The sequence below is a fragment of the Danio rerio genome, chromosome 8 (genome assembly GCF_049306965.1).
Source record: "Danio rerio strain Tuebingen ecotype United States chromosome 8, GRCz12tu, whole genome shotgun sequence".
NCBI classification, from domain to species: Eukaryota; Metazoa; Chordata; class Actinopteri; order Cypriniformes; family Danionidae; genus Danio; species Danio rerio.
Genome location: NC_133183.1, coordinates 52,128,450 through 52,143,823, shown reverse-complemented (window position 1 = coordinate 52,143,823; position 15,374 = coordinate 52,128,450). Strand labels below are relative to the sequence as shown.

The following is a 15,374-nucleotide window of genomic DNA, read 5'->3' as shown; positions in this document are numbered from 1 at the left end:
GTATCGCGCTGCAGGATGTCTATTCGCGCGTTTGCATTGACTTAACATGTAAATCACTCGTGCTTGAGGCGCGTTCCGCGTCTGGTGTGAACGCAGCATAAGACACTAAGTGAAGTTTTTAAGCTAATTTCGAGAGGATCACGTGCTATGATTGATCACAGCTGGTCCCTTGTCAACAACCATCGATAAACCAATCAGAAGAATCCAAGCCTTCAATAAATAGCCCGGTTTGTCTTACTTTTATTATTATTTTTTTTGGAAGAATCCCCCCCATCTCCCCCTTTCCTCCTTTACCAGGGGGAGCTCTCGAGACCTACCTGATCTCAGACACCCTTCTATGCTATATGACCAGGCGGGAGCCATGGGCTCAAGAATCTCAGAGCTCAGGGTTCTCTCCTGGGACAGCATGCCAAACCTGCAACTAGTATCAAGTAATAATAAAGTATGAACTCTTGAATCAGTTTTAAATATCAGATGTGCAGTGGGCATACCTGGCAACATTTGGATGTGAAAATAAGGAATAATTTTTATTATATGTATGTCTCTATTCAAACACGCACTCAAAACCCAAAGTTTTGCTTCACTTCAAATCGTGTATACAGAATCCATTTGGGAAGCAGTGTCTAATAATTAGTATGGGGCGCATCAGACAGTCACACATCCATTACATGAACTGGCTGTTTTTAAGGTTTACATTAAAGGGTTTTTATGTTTATTTCAAAGTGTTTTCATGACTAAATAAAATGAAAGCACAGTATACATTTACATTTAAGAGCAAGTTTCGTATCCTGGTGGTTTAGCAATAATGTTTGTGTATAGGGAAGATCGGCTCTTTAATGTTTATTGCCACCCTTCACAGAAAGATAAAAAAATGCAGGAAAATACCTTAACGGGATGATAGTGGGAAAGAATTGTAAAATACGTGAGAATGCCCAAAAAACCGGAGGGTTGACACGGGTATGGCAGAGAGTGAAATGTGCCCTGCTATTATTAGAACTATTATATAGTGACATTAGCAATGTGTTTTTTTTTTTCACTTAATTTCACTTAATTTCTGTCTGCACTAGGGATGGCTAGATGCCATAAATTTGGGATTCGGTACGATACCAAAATGTAATACTTTGGTAATGATGCTACATCGATACCATAAGCGACAAATAACCAGCCTCAACTTATGCAAATTAAAAAATAATAATAATTGAAATGCAAAAAACACTTTTTTTTTCATTAATAACTTTGTTAACATTTAAATTTGTTGATTTATATTTATTAATCAAAAATTAGTTATTGGAGTAATTATTTCATCAAATAGATGAATAATAAGTTCTGTATCACTGATAAGCTTACCTAATGAATTACGCTCTGTTTGAAATATAATATGTACTGGTATTTTTCCAGTGGCAGTATACTGCCCATCCCTAATTTGCACAAATTGAGTTGAACTATGATGTATAGCTGTGTGATGTGATCAGGGTCATCAAAAGCATGATGCACTTGTGTTTATTTCTGAACTTTAAGATTACTTTTATTTTGCTTTAATAAAAAAAGTGTTAAAACAATATCTCTAAGACCGGGGGCTTGACAATCTATTGTATATTTTTAGATTTTAAAATGTCTTTTATTACATCTCATTCCAAAATTGACTCAAAAGTTTTTGGGGAATCCCACCACATGACATTCTACAACCTGAACTGAACGTACGTTCTCATAACAAGGCGAAATAAGGATGATTGATGGCAGGTTCTGTGTAGGGAACTCTTAGTCTCCGTTTCGTTCGGAGACATCAAGATGTATTTTCTGTGGCTTTGTATCTTTCATCTGTTTCTATGACAACCTCTCAGGTGAAAGTAGTGACTGGAAAGGATGGACAGACAGTGACTCCGGTTGCTATAGCTACTCAACTCCCACCCAACGTGTCTGCAGCGTTCTCGACTCAGCAGCAGTTCCAGGTGATGGAGGATTCCTTACTGGGAATGTGAAGGAAAATTCATTCAGCTATATTTCTGATGTTTTTAACCCTCAGCATGAGAGTACTTTGATTATGTGCTTTGAGAGAGTAGTGTCAATAGACTTAATCAGGCAAGGTCTTAGTTAAGGTCACCAGAACTGTTTTTGCTTTGTGTGAGTGAGACTCTCACTTTGGTTTTGTTTTTGCGTCTCACAGACTCATGCCGGGGTGGCAAGTGGCAGCATCTCTAACCCTGTGGACATGGAGGCTTTCAAAAGGCAGCAGGCCATGGCACAAGCAGGTAGGGCGACGTTGACTCAGGGCAAAGGTGGAGGTCTGCTTTTTTTGTTTGTTTCTTTTTTGTTTTGTTTCCCCCTCCTTTTTCCGTTTGCTGTTCTGTTTCTTTTCCCCACCTCCAATTCGCTTCTGCTTACTCAGTATTCCAGCATCTTTTCCCAGCTATGTGTTTGAAGCCTGTTATCCAGTAAATGGGGGAGCGGAGCTTCCCAAAAGCTACCTGCTGGTGTGCAGACATCATTGCCATGTGCCGAGTGCTATTCTTTTTTTTGTTTTTGTTTTGTTGTTGTTCTTTTAGTTTCTCTTGTTCTTTATCTCATTCTGTATGGCAGGGAGGTTTTTGCGTTTTGAGGGTATTGTGTGTTTTGCATCCCAGATCAGGCTAAGAGGTCCCGGATGGAAGTGGGTCGGCATGGGATGATATTCCAACACCCTGCTGTAACTCCTTTAGGATCTCCCGGCGTTCCCCTCCAGCAGCTCATGCCGACAGCGCAAGGTAGGAGCGCCGCTGCGTGCACCTCGGGCCATGTCCGTTACTCAGTGCTGCTGGAGGTCAGGGTTCATTCCAGAGTTCCCAAAGTTGATCCCACCTTTTTCCAAGCATCATCTACCAGCTGTGATCCACTTGTTGGGAATCCATTCAGGCTTTAGTCCTCATCTCAAAAATCTTTCTTTAACCATCAGAAGAACAGCTGGGCAGAAGATACAGCTGAAGATCAGTTTGGAAGACATCACATGTTTATTTTTTTTATGATTTCAGCCATTCACTTCATCCGTTTACGTTCTTCTTCGCCATAATGGCATATCTGGTTCCATCCATGGCTCATCAGACGATGAGCAACAAACTGTCTTCTCTACTGGGATGTCCTCTTTCACATCGTGTTTGTTTGTTTTTTTCCCTTTAGTTCTGTGGTTTTGTAGTAGTTGGCATCTCTTCTCCTGATCCTACAAAGCTCCGTCTTCACTTCCCTCAACTCACTGCACTCATCGTGGAATCTCAATGCATTTTCAGTCTTGGTTCCCCTCATGTAGCGAGTTATTTTCATTTCTGCGTGTTTTATTGTCACCATTTATTTTCAGTTCCCATCTTCGGTTTCCATAACATGTCTTTGATGATGGTGAGGAGCCGAAAGGAAAGGTCTTAGAAACCAACAGATTAACCTCAGAAACTCCGGATTTTAAAAAAATGGCCAAAGTTTTTGTCTCATGATGAAATGGTAAAAGAGGGAGATGCTTAGTGTTTACAGCTGGGCTTTACCTTCTTCTGTGCTTGTCTTCCCTTGTCATTCCTGTGCTTTGCTGTTGTGCAGCTCAAGTATTAGCGCAGATGTTCCAGCTTCATTTCCCGCTTCATGCATGTTCATGAAATGTGTCAGTGATTCAGATGTGTTCATTTCCTTTATGTGCCTCTTGTTCTTTTGAGTTTCTCTCCTATTTTCTTTCTTTTTTTTAAAATTCCTGTTTTCTTTGTTTTTTGATTGTTTATTTTTTTTATATATCTAGACTTTTCCACTTCTGGATAGTTTAGTGTTAATGCATGATTAGTTTTGTTCTTCATAGTTGTATTCTTAAGCATTGAATGAGATTTTAATTTTCACATTTACGAGTTCTAATTTTCATTCATTAGAACATGTAAATCTTCCTTGATTTCTGTTATGTAGTCATTGTGACATGAACAGTATTTTTCATTAATGTTCCCTTTTCTCCAGCTTTGTGTAACACATTGCTGGTTACTCATAACATCATATCATAAAAAAATGTTTAGTTGGAACATATAGCAGGTAAAATAATGGCTGATATGGTACATTTATGGATATTAGAAACAAAGATATTAAGCAGTGCAATGTTCTTTTCATGATAGATATGGAATACTAAATGTATTAATTATGTTGTACTACACTGTATTCAAGTGGTGAATTAAATCCTAAAAGAATTATTTAAAACAAACAAATCGAAAAATATAGAAATTTGTAGTGTTATATGTTTTTTGTGACATTAAAAAAAGTTTATGCAATGTGGAATTTATTCTTTTTAGGGGAAGAAATAACATTTTTAAAAACAAGCATCCAATATACTTGGATATCAGATGCCAAATACAACCGTTTGGCCCTTCAATGTGCTTTACAAAGAAATAGTTACAAAAATCTGCAGTAAAACACTGGTAATTATTTTTGGATGTATTGAACTAAGACAATATATTGTGTTTCTAAATCTATTCCCTTTTCCTATGGAACTCTTTCTTCCCCACCAACCATATCCCTCTGTCCTTCCATCTTTCTCCTCTTTCTGTTCCCTTTATCTTCTCCCTTATAACAGGAGGCATGCCCCCCACCCCACAAACAGTCCAGATTGGTGGGCAGAAACAGAACCAACAGCAATATGACCCGTCCAAAGGTCCCCCTGTCCAGAACGCTGCTAGTCTTCACACGCCACCTCCACAGCTTCCAGGCCGCCTTCCTCAGGCAGGCCTGCCTCTCTCTTTGGCCCAGGGACAGGCCATGGTGGTGGATCAGCAGGCTACAGTGACTGGAGGACAGCTCCAGGTGAAGGTGCAGGGTGCTGGCGCCGTCCTGGCTCCTGTCAATCCACATGCACAGTTACAGGCCCAGCTTCAGCAAATGCAGTCAGGACTTCACCTACAGATGCAGCAGCAACAGCAGATGCAGCAATCTGTCATGCAACCCGGGCAGGCAGTGAGTATGAATGCAAAAATATTTCTAATGTGCCTTGAGAAGCCTCACAAATTACATTGAAACATTGAGCATCTTCATGGGTTTCTAATAATATGATCATTTCCAGTAAAGGGACAGTCAAGCCAGGGTATCCGCAGGCTCTTAGAATGTCTTACATTTCAAAAGCAAAATTTTAGGCCTTAAAGTCTTAAATTTACTGAAATATTGTCTTGCTTGCCTTAAATCATTTCAAAAAAATTCAAATTTTCCTTTGTTTGTTTGAAGCCACCCAATTGATACCCACACCTTCGTTCACTAACAGTGCATCTCAAAATTGTTCATAACCAATATTATAATGTATGTTGCGCATACATTTAGCTTTTAAAGAGTTTAAGTTATGTTGAACAAAATATGCATGTGTATACAACTAAGGTCTGCTTGTTTTGACGCATTATTTGAAATATGTGGCTAAGAAATATCTAATTTAAATTTTTTTTTGTTTTTCTGGGCCTTTTTTAAAAATCCTTACCGTTTAGCCCTTTGTAAATCTGTATTTTTATTCTTCACGGTCTTGAAAAAAGTCTTAAAGTCTTAAATTTGACTGCAGGAACCCTGTCAGCCAAAAAAAAATAAATAAATAAATCTGCCTCAACTTGTTCTGAACCCGTTTAAATTTTTCTGATGAACACAAACAAAAATTATTTTTATAATTTCATTGACTTTCATAGTATTTTCTTTTCTACTATGGATGCCTTGAACATTTTTGTTTTAACAGAAACAAGAAACTCAAAGTTGTGGATTCAAATTTGTTTACCTTATTCAAGCAAACCTGCCGACTCCCATTTGCATAAAATGTCCATTACTCCAAATACTTGTTTAGAGATGTGGTTATTTTCCTGCTACTGTTCGCATTCTCCACTGCACAGATGACAAACTCACAAACAGTTGGCATGCTGTTTCAGTCTGTTTGCTTTGAATGTAAAAGCCCAGTCTGCCCAGTTGGTGTAATGAACTCTCTAACTGCATCAGAACGGCAGAGTCACTCGCTGTTTTCAAGAAACGACTAAACTCAACTATTTAGTCTCCACTTCACTATCTAATCTGCAATTGCCTCTCTGGATATACCACTAACTGTACTCAAAAAAAAAAAAAAAAAAACATTACTAAAATTTTACTAAAAAAAATACTAAATTACTAAAAAATTACTAATACTTTCCTTCTTAGACTTTACAGACCTGAAACTTGCCTACAGCACTTATTCATTGTTGCTCTTATAGTTGTGTAAATTGCTTCCTTGTCCTCATTTGTAAATCGCTTTGGATAAAAGCGTCTGCTAAATGACTAAATGTAAATGTAAAACCCATTTCTCTGGAGAGATGGGAAGGTTATTCTGTGCCATAATGAACATTGTAATGCTGCTGTAAAACTATCACTTTTCTGCACTACCCCTGAATTGTTTTGATAGAATTTAGCTATCCATGTAAACAAAATCTTCACAAAAAAGTGTCTGTCTTGTTTGAAAAAGCATCTGCTGACGCTATAAAAGTAATAATAAAATGATTTGAAAGTCTTAATGAACACACAGCAATAATCATCATTTCCCTATTTATATTTTCATATATTTACTCATCTTTAAATTGCTGGAATATTAGAGATTTAAAAATGTTGATTATAGAGTCTTTAGGACAACCCAATAGATAAATAAATCTGAAATACACAAGAATTACAATATTCACAGACTTATAATGAATATGTTGTGACCGTTTTCAATGTCTCTCAGCCCTACTCTCATTAGTAGATGTTGTTACAGTTCACCTCTTTCTCTTTTTCAGACTGTCACACTTTTGCGTCCTGGAGCAGAAACTTCCCAGGCTGCCCAGCGCTTGATGTCCAATTCTCTCTCCAGCCCTGTCATCTCTTCTGTTCCTCTCACATCCCCGTCCTCTCTCCCCTCCCCACTGACTTCCGCCCCGGTCCGTACCCCCAATACTGGCCCCAGCCTCTCTCCAGTGGCCCAGTCCAAACTCACTGCCACAAATGGCACTGTCGGGCTGAAACTGTCCAGCTTGGGTCAGAGCTCGATCGGGCAGAACTCACAGGAAAGCTCTCAGGACAAGCAAGCAGAACAAGCCAAGCTGGTGAGCGGACAACAGGTTCTTGGATATGGGCAGTATCCACTAAAAATAACATTTTGTAGTAAACATTTCTTATGAATATCTCAGATAAGATTGTTACTTGTCATTGTAGGAGAGCCATGTGCATCAGCGTATCGCAGAGCTCAGAAAAGAGGGTCAGTGGTCAGCTAGCAGATTGCCCAAGCTCCAGGAGTCCTGCCGGCCCAAATCCCAATGGGACTACCTGCTGGAAGAAATGCAGTGGATGGCTGCTGACTTTGCTCAGGAAAGGCGCTGGAAGATGGCTGCGGCGAAGAAGGTGAGAGGTGTTTCGTTTGGTCTTTGATTTTAGAAATGTTTCAAACAGTTTTATTTGTGCCAATGGCTTTGCACTCTTCTTTCATACAAATTGATCCATTTGGCCTCGTGTATTTGAGCCAGATGAAGTTCTTTGATTTGGAGTTCAATTCCATCTGTGTCTGTAGCTTGTACGCACATGTGCACGTTACCATGTTGAAAAGAAGAAGATGGGGGAACGTGAGAAGAAAGAGGAGGAGATGAGATTGCGGCACATTGCCAGCACTATCGCTCGAGGGGTTGACTACTTCTGGTCCAATATTGAGCAGGTATATTTACATACATATTTATATTAGTGTTTAAACTACTTCACACTTTTGGAAGTTGACTTTTATGTTAGCAAAATAGAGTCCACATCGACTAGTTGCTAGTGATGTTATCAATAAAACACAAAATGCAAATGTTATGCTACATCCCACAATTTGCTATTTATCTGCAGGAAATATATACACATGCTATTTGACAGCTCGTAACACGGTGCAAAATCAATGCAATTTCACCAATCATTAGTTTTCGTTAATAATGCAACATTAGCGCTGGCTAAATTATGCATAAAAGTATACAAAATTATGCATGAAAGACAAAAGCTATGCTATAACATTAAGCCTTATAACACTGTCAGAGACATGCTCAGATGCATCTTTTACTGCCATGATAGTGTGTGCTAGAAAACTGTTCAAAGTCCTGCTCAAGTCAGATGTTTTTTACGGTTACTGCTCATCGTGGTTATCAGAAATCTCCTCACTGCACATCTTCACCATGTTCACTGGGGGATGATGTGTGCCACACCTCCGCGGCTGCGCACTACAAGGTTTCTGTGCACTTAACAGTTTATTCACAAAATATGTCACAGAATCTACGCTTCACAGAGGACAACAGCCAAACACTTGACTTTTCATCTAAGCGTAAATGTTATTGGCTATCATCTGCTCTAGGGTATTTGCATGGAGCGACCTAACTGTCATCTGTTTTACGATTTAAAGCTCACTGTAAGTTCATGTCAATGTTTAAATCTTTCTCGTAAGAAAAATTACATTTTGAAAATTATTTTAAAAAATTGGGGCTGTTTAATTTAGTGAACCTTCCTTCATGTGTAAAGCTGTCATGTAGTTCAGGCGACTAATTTGACGTCAATCAAAAAGGTCATAGTGTGTGTGTGTGTATTATTTATATATATATATATATATATATATATATATATATATATATATATATATATATATATATATATATATATATATATCGACTGGGTTTCTTAAGCCAGGTGGCACATTAGACCAGGGGTTCATCTCCTGTTTCTAAAATGCTTCACAAACTGCTTGAGAAACTGTTCTACTATGATAATTGATCATGAACATAATTTATGTTCAATAAGATGAACTTGTGTTTACTAACTGTTTATTCAGTTAAACATGAATTTTGAACTGTAGGCCTACATAAGCTTGAGACAGCGATTTTTGATCACCTTAGACTAAAGTCATAACTAAAGTCATAACTAAACTAAACAGAAATGCAATTAAGACATGTGGAGTATGCAGATATTAGTGGCATTATTGAAGTAAACACTGCAGAACTATTACAGTCATGTTGGACTTTTCGCCATAATTTTCCGACAAGATCCACACATGCGGCTGTCAGTAAAGGACTGCACACACAAACACACACACACATTGCGAAACGTGGAAGTTTTTTTTTTTCTATTTGGCGTGCGTTATTAAATTCCATAACACTCTCACCAGTCCTTACTCCGTATTTGCGTCCAGTACTCCAATTTGTCACAGTGGCATGAATTAAATGTTCATGAGTTAAAGTGAAACTGCCGAACTGCAGTTAAAGTCAGGAATCCTGCTGATAAGATTCAGAAAGGCACTTTTTTTTGTCAGACGGCTCAGCGGTCAGGTATACATTTGCGCTAAAATATCAAGGTCAAAGTCATCATAGCTTGCGTAGAACAGACCCAGCTCCCAACCTAACTTTGAGAATAGATTAATGGCGTAATTTTTTTTATTGCTCAAAAAGAGTCTCGTGTTAACGCAGCACGTTAACAACGATAATATATATGTATGTGTGTATATGTATAAGTTTATTTATTTTTGTATATCTGTTTTTATATTTGGTTTATTTGCAATTTGTGTACACTTATACTTCAACAATTGCTGCCATAGCATTGTTATTATTAAGTTTTTTTATTGTTATTTTAATTTAGTTAGTGAAAATCTTTTATAGTATTAGTCAACAATAATAGTGTTGATATACATTCTCAGGACTGGGACAAAATGAATGCAAAAAAAAACTAGCTTCAAGGTTTTTGCCTTAATTTGGGTTCATTGCCTTTTACTCAATGTGGATCAACACTGTCTGATACTAAGAAGTGTATTAGGTACTTAAAATTAAATTAGCAATCACCTTTAGCTTTATCACCGTACAGTGATAAATTCCTCCAAATATGGAAGTTTTTCATAATTAATCAGAAAGATAAACTGGTAATTTATTTATTTTTTTAACAGATTGTTGAAATCAAGCATCATTTTGAGATCTACGACAAACAAAAAAAAGTTCTCTGCTTGCAGAAGGCTTCGAGTAAAGGTGAGATTGAGAAATGAAAACTTTATGGCCTGTTTGACTTTGTCAGTGTTTATTAATTCAGAAGAGATTTTATATTTGTTACAGGCCAGTGTGCTAAATCAGGCCAGTCATCTGACAAAGAGAGTAAACGGGTAAGAACTTCTCCATGAGTTTTGCAAGATACATCATTGGGGCAGGTGTCCTCCAAAGTGGTTTTATACAGCTTAAAATGAGTAGATGATTCTCAAATGCATTTTTAAAAACGGTGAGTTTGCCGCGATGAAATGGACACTCAGCACCTTGTCATACTACTGGTAGTTTGAGTGCTGTCATTGCAGTCAACTCAAAAAACAGCTTGCCTCTGGAAATTCTGCTTTGGTGGACACAAATCCTTATCACTGCTTCACTCACATTCTAATCATTGTCCAACATAATCTTCAAGTGTCATTTTATTCTCCTTTTATCAGGAAACTGGTCCATCTCGTAAGAGGAAGTCAAGCACCTCGCTGTCAGATGTGGAGGGTACATACTGCATTAACACAGATTTAGCAGACAGCTCTGTTCTGATTGTGTGCTGAGTGTCTCATTGATCTGCTGTTATTTTACAGTTGAAGATGAAGAAAGTACAATAGAAGAGCAGGAGGCTACAGAGGCTGCAGCAGATCAGAAGGCTGAGCTGGCGGAGCTAACAAAAGAAGGTTTGTGTATTTGGAGTGTTTAATGTTTTATTTGTTTAAACAAAATCCATTTTTTAAAAATCACCATTATAATCTGTGTCTTTGTTTTGTAGCTGAAGTGCCATTGGATGATCTGGTGAAGCAGTACGCTGGGGCTTACGCTGAGGGCTTCGAGTGGCCACAGCCTTCCAGCCAAAGTGAGGATGAAGACCGAGAGGAAGCTGAAGGTTTGTGTTTATCTGATGCTCAGTAATAAACCAAAGCATTTTGAATTGTTCAGAAATGTCAAACGCAAGACATGAAATATATTAGTGGTGGACTGATGCATTGATTTTATAATTTTTTTTAATGTATCTGCAAAAGTATGTGGCTGATAAAATTAATATTCTGTTTGTTTTGACAAGCCACTCAGATGTGTATCCAGCATCGATAGTAAAATGAGCAATCCTCATTCACTTTCTAACTCGATCCTATGTTGTGATATTTGCTCATCAGCCACTTTATTAGGTACACCATACTAGTACCGGGATGGACCTCCTTTTGCCTTTAGAACTGCCTTAATCCTTCCTGACTACAATGTACTGGAAATATTCCTCAGAGATTTTGGTCCATATTGTCATGAAAGCATCACGCAGTTGCTGCAGATTTCTTGACTGCGCATCCATGATGCAAATCTCCCGTTCCACCACATCCCAAAGGTGCTCTATTGGATTGAGCTCTGGTGACTGTCGAGGCCAATTGAGTACTCATTGTCATGTTCAAGAAATCAGTCTGAGATGATTTGTGCTTTATGACATGACACATTATGCTGCTGGAATTAGCCATCAGAAGATGGGTACACTGTGGTCATAAGGGATGTACATAGTCAGCAACAATTCTCAGGTAGGCTGTGGTGTTGACACAATGCTCAATTGGTATTAATTGGCTCTACTGGGCCCAAAGTGTGCCAAGAAAATATCCCCCACACCATTACACCACCACCACCAGCCTGAACTGTTAATACGAGGCAGGATGGATCCATGCTTTCATGTTGTTGACGCCAAATTCTGACCCTACCATATTAATGTCACAGCAGAAATCGAGACTCATCAGACCAGGCAACATTTTTCCAATCGTTTATTGTCCAATTTTGGTGAGCCTGTGTGAACTGTAGACTCTGTTTCCTGATCTTAGCTGAGAGGAGTGGCACCCGGTGTGGTCCTCTGCTGCTGTATCCCATCCGTCTCAAACTTTGATGTGTTGTGCATTCAGAGATGCTCTTCTGCATTCCTCGGTTGTAACAAGTTGTTATTTAAGTTACTGCTGCATTTCTATTAGCTGGAACCAGTCTGGCCATTCTCCTCTGACTTCTGGCATCAACAAGGCATTAGCGCCCACAGAACTGCCGCTCACTGGAACATTCTCTATAAATCCTAGAGATGGTTGTTTGTGAAAATCCCAGTAGATAAGCAGTTTTTGAAATACTCAGACCAGCCCGTCTGGCACCAACAACCATGCCACGTTCAAAGTCACTTAGATCACCTTTCTTCGCCATTCTGATGCTCGGTTTGAACTGCAGCAGATCGTCTTGACCATGCCTAATTGCATTGAGTTGCTGCCATTTGATTGGCTGATTTTGCGTTAACGAGCAGTTGGACAGGTTTACCTTATAAAGTGGCCTGTAATTCTCATTCAAAGGTACATGAGACATGGGATCCGCAGTTTAGCAGCAGCTACAGAGGGAGACACAGATGTAATGTTAACAAAAAAAAAAAACTTTTTTATCTCATGATGATCTGAATTTTGAGTTGTATATGCGTCGGCCATAAAAATTCTACTAGAATATAAAATAAAGAATTCAGATAAATCCGTACCTTTGATTGTTTGTTTTTCTGATTTTTCAGTAGCGTTTTTACATTTATTTTATGCTGTTCTCTGTTCAGACATGAACACCCCATTGGACAGTCCACATGATGCAGTACTGATAGACTCTTTGCTGAGTATGGATCAGTACCGTGGGGCTGAGCGGACAACTTCAGGTCCAGATGGGAAACCCACAAAAGACATCGCAGAAGTTGCAGCAGCAACAGACCTGATTTTACCCAAAGGCAGCGCCAGGACCACTCTGACTGTGAGTAACTAATATTAAAGATTCAGTTGTTCATTCACAGTGTCTGATGGTCTGACTCATTGTCTCTTTCCTCTCAGAGTCGTTCCTCTCCTCCCTCTCTTCTGCATGGATCTCTGAGAGAGTACCAGCAGGTTGGGGTGGAGTGGTTGGCAAGCCTCCATCGCAAAAACCTCAATGGCATCCTGGCAGACGAAACTGGCCTTGGCAAGACTGTACAGACTGTGGCTTACTTTGCCCACTTGGCCTGCAACCAGGGTACCACAAACAAACACTTAAAACACCTTTTATAGAGAAAATAAAGTGGTTTCTTCTCAAGGTGACATGATTTTGTTTATTTAATTTTAAGAATAAAATGCAACACATTCTTGTGTCTCGGGTGTTGCAGGTATATGGGGGCCACATTTAGTTGTGGTGCGGACTTGTAAGCTGCTGAACTGGGAAATGGAGTTCAAACGCTGGTGTCCCGGATTGAAGATACTCCTGTACCTTGGTAGCAGAAGGCAACGCAGATATAAAAGATCGGTATGAAGCAGAACAAGACAGCTTGCTATGTACTATCACATGCTAGAGCAAAAACTTATTGTGATTATTTTGTATGCAACTTGAAAACATTTTCACCCAGTGACTCAACTTTATTTGGAAATTATTCTGTATTTGTGTAGGGGACTGGATTTGCATACAATATGTGACTTTGTATTGGTCAATATTATTGATTTTTTTTAGTTTGTTTAATGTTCTAAAATGTTTAAAGTCATTCTCTAATAGGAAAGATAAAGGTGTGCAAAATCCCACTTTCAGATTTAAAGCCACTAATAAAGACTATATTCGTAACAAATGGCAAGCAGAATGGGATTAGTGCTCAGAAAATAAAAAAAAATCCAGCCTGAAAATCCAACTCAAGACATGATGAGTTTACAGAAGATGTTGTATTGGACACACAAGGCACACTTGGACATTTACCCATCACCCAGTAGAGAAAAAAACTCAACATTTCAATATTGCATTATAAACCAAACTATTTAACATATTCTTATGGAATGCCCTATTTTTAATGTTATCAGAAAAACGATTTTTATCTGGAGAGACTTTAAATCAAATATTTTTAAATTTGAATTCTTCCAAAATGTAATCTTAAAACTGTTTTAGATTTTTTTTTTATCTAATATATTATTACTATTATTTATGTATTTTTATGTATATTTATTGCTGTTGGTGAGTTTTAAATGTTAAAATATTTTTCCAGTTATAGAAAAACGATGTTTGGAAAATGTATCAAACTTGATCTGTTTTTTGTTTTGCCATGCATGCCATAGAAGCTGATATGGCAGAAAACTCAAAACTCTCTCTTTAAAAACCATTCGATTATTACCCTCTTAAGGCCCAAGGTGTTTTTTTTTTACATGCATTTATTTCTCTTTGCTATTTGAGCTTATTGGAACCTAATTAGAATAAAACCTAATTATCATCTTTTGATATGATGTACTTTTAGAGAAAAGTTAGGTCCTTATATGTTGACTCATGGTTTGAATTTACATAAAACACTTTTTCCTGACTGTTTTAATGCATATATATATATATATATATATATATATATATATATATATATATATATATATATATATATATATATATATATATTTAATAAATTTTTTTAAACAAGTTTTGACTATCTAAAAGTAAAAACAACATTTCCCCCCTTATAGGACATTTAAAAACAGTGTTTGTGACATTTCATATGCTGCAAAACAGTTGCAGGGTGACACTTTATGTCTGTAACAAAATTTAAAACATTCAAAGTATTTTAAATAGCCACTTAAGAGCTAAAATGTGCTGTCAACGTATGTGGCCACTAAAGCCCTTGGAGGTAAAGATCATGTCTAAAAAGATTTTTAGTAAATGTCCTACTGTAAATATTACAAAGCTCAATTTTTAATTAGTAATATGGAATGCTAAGAACTTCATTTAGATGGCTTTAAAGATGTTTTTTCAATATTAATTTATTTTCTTAACCATCAGATTAACATTTTTAAATAGTTGCATATTGACCAAATATTGGCCTATCAAAGGTATATACCATTGAAAAGCTTGTATATTCAGCTTTCAGTTGATGTTGGTCTTTCAGAACATCTACACTTATGACTGATTTTGTAGTCCATGGTCACATATAATAAGCAAATTGTAGTGCGTTTTTTGCTATGGTTTTCTGATAGTAGTCTAACAGTCTTATAATATTCATCCCGTTGTGAAAGACCTGTATTTGTTAAAGATACAAAAGTTATAGATTCTTATGATTGAATGCTTCAACCTGCCAAGAATGTTAAGTTGCAGTAGTTGAAAAACATGTAAAATGATAAGTTTGAACTGTATTTTGGTTAAACATTTTAATTACTTCACAAATCTGATGAAGTTTGAGCTGTTATGCTTTTACCAAGTATGATTCCGACAATGCTGAAATGATATATTGTGCGCTTCTATTAGAAACGACTATCTGGCTAGCTGTTGTTTAACCTTGCAGTTAGTTTTAGCATGAGATAATAATAACAACGTCCTTTTCAAATCATTCATTTAAATCCTAAATGATTAAGCAGATTAGTTTTTCGCCTGTTGTCTTTTCTCACTTTTCTATTGTTGTCT

At 37.5% G+C, this 15,374-nt stretch overlaps 1 protein-coding gene across 50 annotated transcripts in view; it reads left to right on the top strand.

The window, feature by feature from the left end:
* The window catches only part of ep400 (E1A binding protein p400), a 60,339-nt gene that overhangs the window by 8,302 nt on the left and 36,663 nt on the right, over positions 1 to 15,374 (top strand). For 31 of the 50 annotated variants that reach the window (XM_073911036.1, XM_073911027.1, XM_073911034.1 and 28 more), the window contains exons 3-17: positions 1,842 to 1,949; positions 2,165 to 2,249; positions 2,622 to 2,741; positions 4,562 to 4,938; positions 6,750 to 7,055; positions 7,165 to 7,350; positions 7,517 to 7,657; positions 9,896 to 9,974; positions 10,059 to 10,105; positions 10,421 to 10,475; positions 10,562 to 10,651; positions 10,744 to 10,857; positions 12,553 to 12,740; positions 12,818 to 12,995; positions 13,126 to 13,262. In XM_073911036.1, coding sequence (XP_073767137.1) covers positions 1,842 to 1,949; positions 2,165 to 2,249; positions 2,622 to 2,741; positions 4,562 to 4,938; positions 6,750 to 7,055; positions 7,165 to 7,350; positions 7,517 to 7,657; positions 9,896 to 9,974; positions 10,059 to 10,105; positions 10,421 to 10,475; positions 10,562 to 10,651; positions 10,744 to 10,857; positions 12,553 to 12,740; positions 12,818 to 12,995; positions 13,126 to 13,262 — 2,211 coding nt within the window. The remainder of the gene's footprint in view (positions 1 to 1,841; positions 1,950 to 2,164; positions 2,250 to 2,621; positions 2,742 to 4,561; positions 4,939 to 6,749; positions 7,056 to 7,164; positions 7,351 to 7,516; positions 7,658 to 9,895; positions 9,975 to 10,058; positions 10,106 to 10,420; positions 10,476 to 10,561; positions 10,652 to 10,743; positions 10,858 to 12,552; positions 12,741 to 12,817; positions 12,996 to 13,125; positions 13,263 to 15,374) is intronic. The other 19 variants (XM_073911055.1, XM_073911048.1, XM_073911054.1 and 16 more) reach the window with 1 other exon arrangement.